This window comes from Vigna umbellata, chromosome 6, assembly GCF_029865625.1.
Source record: "Vigna umbellata cultivar VRB3 chromosome 6, Vumbellata_1.0, whole genome shotgun sequence".
Classification (NCBI taxonomy): Eukaryota; Viridiplantae; Streptophyta; class Magnoliopsida; order Fabales; family Fabaceae; genus Vigna; species Vigna umbellata.
The window spans coordinates 26,226,855-26,240,354 of record NC_142170.1 but is presented as its reverse complement, the minus strand read 5'-3'; the positions used below and the strand labels follow the sequence as shown (position 1 = coordinate 26,240,354).

The 13,500-nt window shown below is 32.1% G+C and overlaps 1 protein-coding gene across 1 annotated transcript; it reads left to right on the top strand.

The window, feature by feature from the left end:
- Window positions 1–6,608: 6,608 nt before the first annotated feature.
- LOC124827841 (uncharacterized) lies at window positions 6,609–7,270 on the top strand. The gene has a single exon (XM_047300992.2). The coding sequence runs from the start codon at window positions 6,733–6,735 to the stop codon at window positions 7,081–7,083; it is 351 nt and encodes a 116-aa protein (XP_047156948.1). The 5' UTR covers window positions 6,609–6,732; the 3' UTR covers window positions 7,084–7,270.
- Window positions 7,271–13,500: the final 6,230 nt, after the last annotated feature.

Sequence of the window (13,500 nt, the reverse complement as noted above, 5' to 3'; positions counted from 1 at the left end):
ATAGACGTCCGCCTGACACAGCGGACGTCTATATAGACGTCCGGCCTGACACAACGAACGTCTATATAGACGTCACCCACATAGACGTCCGTTGGAGGTCGGACGTCAAAAGACCCACAGAACGGACGTCTATAGCCCGTTCTGCACTAGTGAAAAGATTAAAAGAATCAAAATAAAGAGTGGAGAAGTATAGATAATAAAGAAAAAAAATACAAAAATGTACATTGTAAACTAAATTACCAAAGATAAAATAAAAATTGATAAAGTAAATAAACAAGAGCGGTAATTCAAATTGTTACAATCAATACTAACCTTTTAATTTCTTTTGTTTATAAAGTTTGTCAATATGTTTAAAATTGTATCCACAATTTTGTTATTCTTATTTTACGTTTGACTACCTTATTTATATTTTCTCTCTATTTGACAATTACTTGATATAATAAAGAAATAAAGAAAAACAGATAAATTTAGTAGCCATTCTAAAATATGCCTACATCATGCTAGATGTATTCTTTGCTTCCATGTTTTGTGATAGTTACTACATATAACATTTTTCTTAAGTTGGTCTTAGTATTTGTTTTGATTGTGTTTTTTCGATGTTTTTCTTTTTTTTCGATATTACTGACATCTTGTGTCTTAGTCAAGTTTCTTTCGATGTTTTAATAGTGTTTTCTAGTCGATATTTCCTATCGATTCTGTTTGTTTTTAACATGCTTCTTTTCCACCATTTTGGAAGGAACATGCTTACTACATCCTCCGATTTGTTTCTCGATGCCCTCAATAGATGTCGTCCTAGGGAATAGTGATTTGTGACTCTCTCAAATATGTATTCTTTTGAACTTTGATTAGGATCTTCAACTTCAAGCCTTTACACATTCTTTAGATTGAACGCACATTAGTTAGAAATGTCACATGCATCTTCACTATCTATGCATTTAATGCATTACCCATGCCTACTTTGGTGTAATCGCTTACTAAAGTAACAATATAATATTAATTTTTCAAATAAGCTCTAACCCATTTAGTTTGTAACGTCTTTAAACCTTCTTCAAAATTGATAAGCGTCTAGTTCACTTAAAATTGCATATCACTTAGACATTTATCTTTATGAATTTGATGCAAATCTTAGTAAAACAACCCATTTTGCCTTAAATTACAAAATGAGGATAAAAAAGTTAGAAAATATGGAATTTGTTGTGTTTGTGATGTTTTTTAGGTAAATTCAAAGAAATTAAAACAATTACACTGAGTCCTAAAGTTGATGTTGAGCATCGTAAGACATTTGATGAAGATTCAAATGAGTCTTACGATTGAGCAACGATATTGGCCATGAACCACAAATGAAGAAACCTTCATTGTAAGAAACATCAACCACCAGAATTGGCAATTAAGCCTTAAGAGAAAACCCATATAAGAAGGAAAGCTCCATTGTTAACCACTGAGCTAGAAACTCAAGCATGTAGGAAATACACCTAGGTAGGAAACATCATGGCTGACCAACATCATGGGAGTTCAAGCAACGCATTATTTCTCTACAAAATCATAGCCTTGCTTTATTATTTGTATGTTGAAATTAACACTAATTTTGTAGTTCTATTCTAGAGTTCTTATGACTCATTGTAATATACTTAGAGAGAGAACAATGGGAGGAGGACAACAACTCGTTGGGCTTGTTCTAGGATTCAGTAGCTAAACTTTTCCTTGTTGGGATTGGATGTAACTTTTCTAACTCTTTGTATTGTATTTACATCTTTGTTATTTGATTTGCATTTAATTCTTTAATGACTTTTGAGCATCTTATATCATCAACTTAAATTGACTGAAAACTAGTTTAATTTTAGATATAATCGAATCTCCTAATGTTTGTTAGATGCTAGGAATAGATATAAGTCTTTAGATGGATATAGAGTTGTCAATACCCAATTTTATTTGGATGAATATATTTGTTTCCAAAATATTCAAAAATAAATAGTAAATAAATATGGATAAAAGGTTATGATAGAAAGAAAAAATTAATAAAGAAAAAAGATTACAAATTCATTTTCATTCACTACATTTTTTCTTTACATTTTTGTTTTGACCCAATTAACTTTTAATATCTACATCATTTGTTTTTGTTTTTACACATTAATTTTGTTTTCTTTGTTACATCCATATTGTTTTTTAATACCTACACTTTGATATTTTTAACTACCAGTTTTATTTGAGTATAATTCTCCCTGCACCTCCATGAGTTCTGGTTGTACCTCCAAGTTTTCCATAATACCCTTTGCATTAAATGAAGCTCAATGAATTTTGTGTATACGATGCACCTCATTACCCCCTCGCTCATTCATTTTGCTTCTTCTTTGCTTCTCGTGTTGATTTGTTGTTTGGAGAGTTGTGGTCCCTCGTGTTCGTGGTCCTAGTGCGATCTTGTGTGGTCGAGTTTCAATTCCTCATCGGAGCAACTTTGAAGTGCATTTGAGGTTAGAATAGTGGAACACCCTTAACCGACGATTGAATTGCGGTTAAGGGGTCACTGGCATTCGAACGTCGGCGACCCCTTAACCGCAGTTCGAACGTCGGTTAAGGGTCCACCACATTTTGAACGCCGATTATGGTTGTGTCATAGTTCGAAATGCGATTGCCCCTGCTCGCGAGCCCATGAAGAAAATAGTGCACTAAGGCACAGAGTGGAAGAGCTACACCAAGAGAGGGAGGGAGAAACATAGAGAGAGACAATGAGAGAAGGACTTGAAGAAGGAGGCAGGAGGGAGAAAGAGAGGTCTTTTTTATTTTGAGGGAGGCTCACAAAGTATGGGTTTTGGGATGGGGTATAGAGTTTGCTTTTAATTTTTGAAAAAAAATGTCAACAGTCAATTCTTTTGTTTTTTCATATTTATGCACAAGTATGCAAATAGTCAAAAGGGCAATATGGGAAATTTGGATACGTGGAGGTGTAGGGAGAAAATCTCATTTTATTTTCTTCATGAGGCATAGGTCCTTTGTTTTTCATTTTATCATACCCACATTTTTACTTTTCACATCATAAAACAGTGTCCACCTATGGCCCTTCACATGGAATTCTTTTTTCTCTCTCCCTAACTAATTTTGACTTATCACACACATAAAACACACCGGATATGATCTCACCTTTCTTCTACTTCATGAGGCACCCAACATCTCTCACTCTTCTCTCTTCCAAAAAATCACATAAACTCCTCTACTCAAAGCCCCAACGATTTTCTTTTCCCCTTTTCAAGCCAAGAGACACACACACAATTCCTCACCAACAGAACAACACAACATTCATTATCTTGTCTTCCATCCCTAACAGTAAAGGACATTCTTGCTTTACCATCCACTCTACGCACAAAACACACAGAGGCAACAACACCATTTTTATTTCGTTCCTCTTTCTCTAATAGCTTATACGTTGAGTTATAGAGCCGAGTATACCCTTTCAATGATTGTAACCTCACGAATTTCTTCAATCTTCCATGTGTCAAGCATTCTTTCTTCCTCCTTCCAATACTCGTCTTCCATGGATGGATGGTGGTATGTCTGCAAAAGATACTCAAACTCCCAAGTTAGTTGGGTGCGTTAGATAAAAGTTAATGTTGTAATAATGAACGTAAATTATTTACCTCGATGAGTGTACTATTTATAGGCTAATTATGAATATTGTAGACCCTCACCTATAGAGGTCAAGGCCTATTTACCTTATAATCCAGTTCTTTGATCCAGAATATGATAAGTTAAAGAATAATACGACATTAGAGTATGATAGACCGATTTACGATAAAATAGAAATAGGTCAGCTTGTGGCCGAATGACAAGAGGTCGACTTGTGGCCGAATAGCAAGAGGCCGACCCTTGGCCGGATAATAATAGGTAACAACAGGCTCGCTTATGAACGAGTAGCACCAAGCCGACTTGTGGTTGGGTAGCACTAGGTCGGCTTATGGTCGGGTAACAACATGATGGCTTGTCGCTGGGTAGGAACATGTCCACTTATGGCAGGGTAGGAACATGTTATGGTCGGGTAAGAACAAGTCGACTTGTGTTCGGGTAGGAATAGGCCGACTTGTGGCCAAGTAAGAACAAGTTATCTTGTAACGAAGTAGTAAGAGGTCGGTTTGTGACTAAGTAGGAATAGGTCGACTTATGGTCCGGTAGCATAGGTCGTGTACAATAAACCACTATACCTATAAGGTTATTGCCACAAGCCGACTTATTCTTACCCAGCCAAAAGTTAACCTGGTGCTACCTGGCCACAAGCAAGCTTGTTGCTATTAGGCCACAAGCCAACCTGTTGCTATCGGATCACAACTCAACCTATTTGTACCTGTCCATAAATCGGTCTTTCATACTCTAATGGTGTATTATACTTTAACTTAGCATATTTTAGATCAAAGAACTGGATTATGAAGTAAATGGGCCACTAGGCCCATCCCGTCCTACATAGGTATGGGCCCACAATATTCATAGTTAGCCTATAAACAGTACACTCATGGAGGTTAATAATTTACATTCATTATTACAACATTAATTACTATCTAATGCACTCGACTAATTTGGGCTTCAAAGTGTCTTTTCCAGGAACACCACCACACATCCATGGAGGATGAGTACCAAGAAGAGGAAGGAAGATACTTGATGCATGGAAGATTGAAGAAATTCGTGAAGATATAATCTCTTCACAGGATATACTTGGCTCCGTAAGTACAAATGGCATCCACTGTGGGACTGAAGTATAAATTGTGAAGAAAATGTTTCGTATAACGATTAAAGTGTCCACGTCAACCAATAACTACCATGTCATTCACTGATTGCTCAACTGAATATTTAGTCGTTAATGATTTGAACGTTGTTTTCCAAAAAAAAATAAATTAAACCTAAATTATGATATAAGAGAGTACGATGATCATTTCAAATAAAATCGACAAAATTAGGGACTAAAAATGATATTAAGCAAAATAATCTTACTTTCTCAACAAGAATTCCTACTCTCTTTCTCACAATGGAACTTGGAAGCAAAGATTACGAAGAGAAAGTAAACATGAAACTATTCTCCCAAAATTGTAGAAAGTTCTATGGCTAATTAAAGCAATACAGAGAGATACTAAATACAATATGAACAAACGACTATTTTCTTCTAGAAATCAACGGAATCAATACAGAGTTCTCATTGCATTCACCACAAACAAATAAATCAATAAAGCACAAATTCAATTCAAAGCATTCACCCAGTTTTCTTCCAGAAGAAAATTGTGAAAATAAATAAATAAACTAAAAATGTCATTTTCAGAGAATATCGATGTTAACGAGTTATGGCCTGGTGAAATGGTCAAATAATAGAGTAACGCGAAGCTTCGTTTCCCATGTTATTAGTTCCTACTTATGTAAGCCTCCTTTAATTTCAATGTGTGTGGACTCTGAATTCAATTTAATATGACTTTAAGGGGTTATTCATATTAAATTAAAAAATAATTGTGCTAGTAGCTCCACAGTTTTACATAATTAAATTTAAAATTGAGATTTAAAATAAATAATATTCTTGAATACTGTAATTAACTCTAATAATGTTTTAATAATTTAAAACAGTATCAACCATAAAAAATAGATATATACTCATTTCTACTTTTGTTTCTGATTCTAATTTAAAATTAAATAATTTTTGTGCTCATATTTAAACCAATTAATTTAGACTTTCTTTTATTTGTTATCAACAAAATAGGAAGTGTGAAAATTGTGATAGTATTAGTAAAAATATTATTTGTTCGACAAATTTTTTACATTAGTTTAGATATAATAAGTAATGTATTGTTATAATACACGTTAATATGATTTGGATACAAAGTGAGTTGAAACTATTTTAATATTATTTATAAATGAATCGAGTATAAGTATCATATTATTCGTATTTATATAGTATGAAAATATTAAAATTAAAATTTAATTTATATTTTATTAAGTTAAATTTAATTAAAATTAAATTTTAATTTATATTTATTTTAATTTATATTATAATTTATATTTTTAATTTTATTTAAATTTTATTTTAAAATTATATAAAATATGGTTTTTAAATATCCATTATATCTCATGTACACGTGGTTTTAAAATATCCATTGATATTAAACGAATATCTATAATAACAAAACGAGTAAATTAATGAAAGACATGTATGCCTAATTCAACCCTTAACAAGTAATTACCATATAAAAATTTCATGCCATGCTAGTATTTACCAAATGTTTAAAAGAAAATTAGCAAGGGATTGAAAGGGGAACTACGATAATTATATAATATTTTTTGGAATTAAAATTTGATAAGTGGAAACCAAAATTCTTTCTTTTTTTTAATATTTGATTGTCACTCAAAAAAGTGTAATATTAGCAGTAGTCTTTGTGGCACGTGCCAACAACCACACTGTAAAATCATTAATCATATAAAATTTTAGATTTGGTAAAAAAAAAATCTGATGTTGCCATAAATGAAAAAAAAAAGTGAGTGCGCACGCCAAGTGCGAAAAACCAAGGAAATAACGGTCAACAGTCAAACACGCTTTTACACGAGTCTATACCAAACCCCAAAACGTGCGAGAGACATATTTATGAAGAAAAACTTCATTTGCAATTTGCAGGCAGCAACGTTAAATCTGAATCAAAAGGCGTGTCCGTATTTTCTTTCCACTTGAAGATCAGTGTGTCTGTGTGAGTGTGAATAAATATATTTTGAGGCATCATGAGCACACTTGTTCGCAACACCACCCTCACCTTCAGCCGCAGATACAGATACGAGGTTCTTGGTCTGCAGGGCAACAAAGACAAGATGCTGAAATCCATCAGCTACAGACGCAGAAGGGCCAAGCAAAGGAAAGTCTTTCTCACTACCTACAAGCTTTCTTCCTTGGACAGTAACACTTTTGTCGAGCCTCAAAAGCCTAAGCTAAAGCTCAAGAAGGTTGCCGTTAAGGTCAAGAAGATTATGGCCTCGGTTTTGATGTTCATGCGAGTTGGTTCTCTCAGGTCCTGCGCTTCTAGGCCTGCTATTTCTGATGGACCTTCGCCACTTCCTAATAGGAAAAACCTTTGATGATGATGATGATGATGATGATGATGTTGGCTCTTACTGGGTTTAGGATGATTTATAATTTCTCTCTAGGATTTAAGAATACATTTATGTGGCAGATGATGGTGGATGATGGAAAAGAGCTTATCAAATGTTGTGTATATGACGCTTAATCTAATGTCTAATCGATTACTTTCTCCTCTTTCTGATATGCCCTGTTTCTTTTTTCTATCAGTTTAGCAGTTTCATGACTCACTATGTTCAGTGTTACCTTCATTTGATTTCACTTGGTACTTTTTCGCATTCAATTGTTTACCTTTTGGTACTGATATGAAAGCTTTTGATATCAGAAATTATGTGCTCTTTGCCGAATCCAAATTGGTTATATATAGGAAAAACAATACAAGGGCAAAACTTTGGTGAACTTCTTTCGGTGCTTTTAGAATTGCTCTGTAATCCAAATCAGACTTTCATCTCGAGTTTCGATTTCAATTCCCGTTTTAATTCGAGAGCATTGTCAAAATGATACATGAAACCGTGACCTTCTCCATTGTGCAGTTGGCATAGAAAAAAGCTAAAGGCTTTTAAGGAATTTGACCAAGGCTGAAATTGTTTGGAATTCCTAAATATATAATAATAATCTTGTTGGTTGCCATGAACCAAAATGTTGTCAACGAAGAGTTGTTAAAAAAAAGTTTTCCAAGAAAAATAATGAGATGCAGGAGTGCAGCCCAATTTACGGTGTATTAAATGCGCCATACATGCTTGTTGAAAACGTTTCACTAACCCCAATTCACGGTGTATGTTTTATTGAAAAATTGAGCTATTATCAAACATATATTTAGGCATAATCATTAACATTTATATAAGTTTCAATAATTAATTATAAAAATATAAATAATTTTTATTTATTCAATTAAAACATTCATTCATTAGTTAAAATTTTAAAAAATATTCATATAATTAAATGTGGTTTTAATATATATATATATATATATACATATATATATATATACATATATATATATACATATATATATATATATACATATATATATATATATACATATATATATATATACATATATATATATATACATATATATATATATACATATATATATATATATATACATATATATATATATATACATATATATATATATATATACATATATATATATATATATACATATATATATATATATATATATATATATATATATATATATACTATAAAAAAAATTAAAACGTGGTAAACATTTGTAGTCCTCTTAAACATGGTATATCAGTTAGTTCCATCCTAATTTTGATGGGTCAATACCAATATATTTGACTAACCTATGTTTTATATTATTTCTTTAACTCCTAATCTATTGATGTTTAAATTGTTATTATATAATGCTTAATAAATAAATTGATTGGTCCTTTTGAAGACTTGAAATGTGGCGTTAAAATTAACGAGACATGTCGTATTGAGGTAAGGCCTTATACATTGAATAGGTGAGGTCCCTTACTTTTAAAATATCACTTTTACCTTCACTGACAATAATAATTTTAAAATATCTTGATTTAAGAATGAATTTCGAATTTCCCAACTTGAAACTCAATAATACTTTTTGGATTAAACAATCCTAAATACATTCCTTAATCCCATAAAGTATTTCAAATTAGTCGATCCGAATCCGAAACTCACAATTATGTTTTAGATTCACTAATCTCCCTTAATAGCATTTTGGATCAAATCCAGAAACTAAATAAAAGCTTTTCTTTTTTTACTTTTTTCTTTTTTAATATCATTTCATAAGGGTAAAGAAGGAAATTTTGAAATTTAGGGGATGCAGGAAGAAATAATGGAGGTGCAGTAAGAAATTGCCAACAGTTGAACGTACTTGATAAACAATGTGGGCCAGCTCACAGAAATTAGAAAGGCATAAAAAAGTTCATTTTTGGGTGTTTCACCCTACATTTCATTCTGCACCTTAAATTTCCCGAAATACCCTTAATTAATGAAGTTGTTATCCTTAATTAGTTTTGTATTGTTGAGGATTTCTATGCATTGAATAAAATATTATTGTCTGTATCCCATTTCCCCCTCATACAAACCTGCGTCTCATTTCATTTCAAAAGATCTATTTTCCCTGTTACCAAATATGCACCTTCATTTTATTTCATCTATTAAGAAACTTTGCACCTAGTGCTTTGTTATATAAATATTTAATTATATTTGTTTATAATAATTTTTAAATTCATTTATTAATATGTATGAATTTATAATATAATTAGATAATTTTAATTGTTAAAAAATAATTTGTATAAATTTATTAAATTTAATAAAAATATTTTAGAAAAATAAAATTCTTTATTGGGTTTAATCCTTTTCGACATCCCTATTTGTGTACGAATGTCTGAGATAGGTCCTCGTTTTCTAAAGTGTATCAAAATGGTCCTTAATTTTGAAAATTGATATCAATTGAGTCCTTTCCGTTAAGTTGGCTGGACGGCGTTAAAAAAATTGATGAGTGGGATGCTGAGATGACGAACGAACCCTCGTCTACCACCGAACGAACGCTCGTCGACCTCTTACCGCTGGACGACCGTTCGTTCCACACTCGACGAGCGTTCGTTCGGTGGTCGACGAGCGTTCATTCGGTGGTCGACGAGCGTTCGTTCGTCATCTCAACATCCACTCATCAATTTTTTTAACGCCGTCCAGCCAACTTAACGTGAAGGACTCAATTGATATCAATTTTCAAAATTAAGGACCATTTTGATACATTTTAGAAAACGAGGACCTATCTCAGACATTCGTACATAAATAGGGATGTCGAAAAGGATTAAACCTTCTTTATTGATACGAAAATTCGAGAGAAAATTTACCGGACATCAATATTTGGTAGACGAGGATTCGGATATGGAGATCCGATACAATATATTGTTTGACCTTTTTCAGTTCTCTCCTTAAACCATCCTCATTCTTGTTTGTTCTCTCTTCCCCTCATCTGTTGCTTTGTCTTTTTCATTCTTTCATCTGTTCCGCCTAAATTCTATATCATATGGAATATTCTGAAATGATTTTCCTGTGGGGATTTAATTTTGTTATAACATTGGAAGTTTTCTTTGATTGCAATATTTTTTAGGGGGCTTGGAAATCTGGAAATGTTACTAGAGACTGATTTTTCCTCAAAAAGGTCAAAACTTTATGTGTTTCGTTGATTATTTTGAGAGATTTGGTTTTCAGTGAATATCTACTCAGTGGCCAAACACCTCCAGTTAAAGATGTAAATGACGAGGAGCCATTATTTCCAGCAGTACCCATATTAAATGCAACTTTTGCAAACAAGGTGAGTTAATATTGCCTGTGTTAAAGTTGTGAAATTTATGTGGTGTTAGCATGTGTTCATGTTTTGCTTCATGTTTTTTTTATGTTGCTTTATTAATGTTTTGCTGCATGTGCTTTTTGTGTGCTAGAAAATGCAAGAGGAGAGAAGCTTTCTGTGTCCTAGAAAATGTAAGAGGAGAGAAGCTCTTTGTGTGCTAGAAACAGAGAATGCAAGAGGAGAGGTAGAGTGAAGTGAAAAAGCTGTTTTTAAAGAAATATTTGACTATTTCTTTTTTCATTTTTTAAAATATTAAATAGTTTTAAATAGGGTGATGTGGGAATTATTTAAAAATTTGGAGGTGCAAAGTGAAGGTGTTCGAGGTGTAGGGTGAAACCCCCTTCATATTTCAATGTAGCATTAAGGGCTTGCTTGTTATATATCTATATTTCTGTGAGCTTTTCAAAAAGTGTTTTTTTTTTCCAGTTAATTTTGTCCTTTATACAAGTTTTTATTGATAATTAATCTCTCATTGAGAAATTTGATTGGTGATTTTTCATGTAATTTAATTTCAGATTTATCTTATATACATAATGTCATGTTTTAATAATTAAATATCCTTTTAAATATTCAACTAAATAATATGATAATTACAATAAATATATGAAAAAATAGCAATGAAGGCAAACTTGAGAAAAATTGTAATACTAATTATTTGGTAAATTGTATAATGGCATTGATATAAAATTTTATAAAATATTATTATTTTTAAATAGTTATATCCAACGGTATTGAATTGGTCTATCCATCCTTATTATATATGTTCTCCAAAATACATAATAATACAGGAATGATGTTTCATTTGCATTAAATGATTTTTTATGTAATAATATTTATTTAACACAAATCTTTAAATCATTGACTAAGCTTAGCTAAGGAATTTTTGTGTATACGTGGGTTAATGTTAGAAATTGTGAATAGAAAAATAATCTATTCTAATAGAAACACACTCACAATTAAAAGTATAAATAAAATCTCACAAAATATTTCCACACCTATATTTACAAATACATTATAATAGTATTATTATTTAATATGTAATTTTTTTACAAAAAATGTAAACCTTATATAATTTTTGATGGTGACATGACTATGTATGAGCAAAGAAAAAAATCCACTTGAAAGACCTATGATAAAGATTAGAACAAGAAAAACAAAGAAAGCTAGTGTTGTCCATATTAATTTAATTCAATCCCAAGTTTCTACAAAAGAAGATTAATGATGAATTGCATCATGACCCAAATGGAGAAAGACTTAAAACACTACTTTGCTGCTGTTTTTTCTTAGATAATTACTTTGTTTAAATAATGGTCCAATCTTTTGTAAAAACGAAACAACACAACACTTAAGAAATGTCAATTGATAATATAAAAAGCTTTGATTATATCATTCTCGATTGCCATATTACCATCCTTAACATTTCTGGAAAGAAGGTTAATAGATTCAAAAGTAATACAAATACAGTCTTTAGAACTCCTCCCTTTAGTGAAACTATATTGATTAGGAGAAAAACATTCTAAGAATCCCTTTGTCCTTTCCTTTCCTTTTTGTTAGTTTATTATAGAGATATATGGTTTTTTTTTCCCTTTCGCCTGTGACTCCAACCATATTTTTTTTTTCATTTTAGTTTTTTGGTTGCAGTAATTGGGTTCGTGCTTTCTAATAAGTTTATAATCTTTAAGCTAAGTTGAACCAAACGGATGCAGGGGGGCAACTAGATTATATTTTTGCCTAACCAAATATGAATTTAAAGTTTGGTTTTTTTGTGGGGTGGAAGTTACTTTTACCAAAAACACGGATGAGAGATTTTGAAATTCTTGATATCAGAGAGCTCTATAGAAATGACTTAAGAGGAAAGATTCCTGAGGAACTGGGTAACTTGAAGTCACCCATGTATAAATTATTGGCTGTTTTACTCACCCATTTTTTGCACTTCGTATGTATAATTTTAACGAAGTTATGCATAACTATACTTCCTTACTAGTATAATTAGACACAATGCCTTAGATGATAGCATTTGACATGCATGGATTGTTGGCTACAAACAAAGTTCCATATCGGATATAATAAAATATGGACACGAGTTTATATATACATAAGATATCTCCATTGATAAGAGGCCTTTTGGAATGATACCAAGAATAAATCCATGAGAGCTTGGCCCAAAGCGTACATGTCTTACCAATGTGGAGATCTATGTCTATGTGTTTAACCTCTGTACAAATGGTATCAGATCGGTATAAATATAAATTATCAAAAGATGATTATATGTGCAGACTTTCTTTTATATAAATTATTTTATTTAAGGATACAAATATAGCTCTTTGGTCAATCAATGTGCTATTAACTATTGTTGGATAAAAACAAAAATGGGACCCATCCACATGCTGAAAACAAAGGTCAATGTTTTCATATACCATATATTGAGGAAGAATGTCTTCCAACTTCATTAAAGCTCCTTAAATTGCTCCAATGCACCAACCATGTTTCTTGTCCTTTCTTCCTTCATTCATTATAAAATGAAAGCAAAATGTGCAGCAAAACACAACTCACCAAGAATCAAACGGTGAAGAAAGAATTCAAGAGGAGAAAGAGAGAAAGCCACGGGTACTACCGTGAAGAGAGAAACATCACCGAGAGGTGAAAGACACTGTGTAGTAGAAATTGTGAGTGTGCAAAAGAGAGTGTTTTTTTATACCATCCGAGAGGGTGAGATTTATTGAGAGATCCTCACAGAGTGAGAGAAACATTGTAATCCTACTTTCGTAGTGGAGATAATTTTCTGGACTAGGTCCCGTGGTTTTTTCCGAGAGGATTTTCCACGTTAAAATTTCTGGTGTTATTTTTCCCTACACATACACTTTTATTTTTACACTTCCGCATAGTGCCCATTTTGGGTTAGTAGAGGAGGGAACAAATACCGCTGTTTCCCAACAGTGGTATCAGAGCCATCAGTTCGAAAAAGTCAGAATCCTGTGAAACTCAAGATGGAAGGAGACATGTTCAAGCTAACTGCGGATAATTACTCATACTGGAAGCCGATGATGGAAGATCATCTATA

Bases quoted from the DNA above. Each gene is read 5' to 3' on its own strand.
- LOC124827841 (XM_047300992.2), top strand. From the start codon at position 6,733: ATGAGCACACTTGTTCGCAACACCACCCTCACCTTCAGCCGCAGATAC.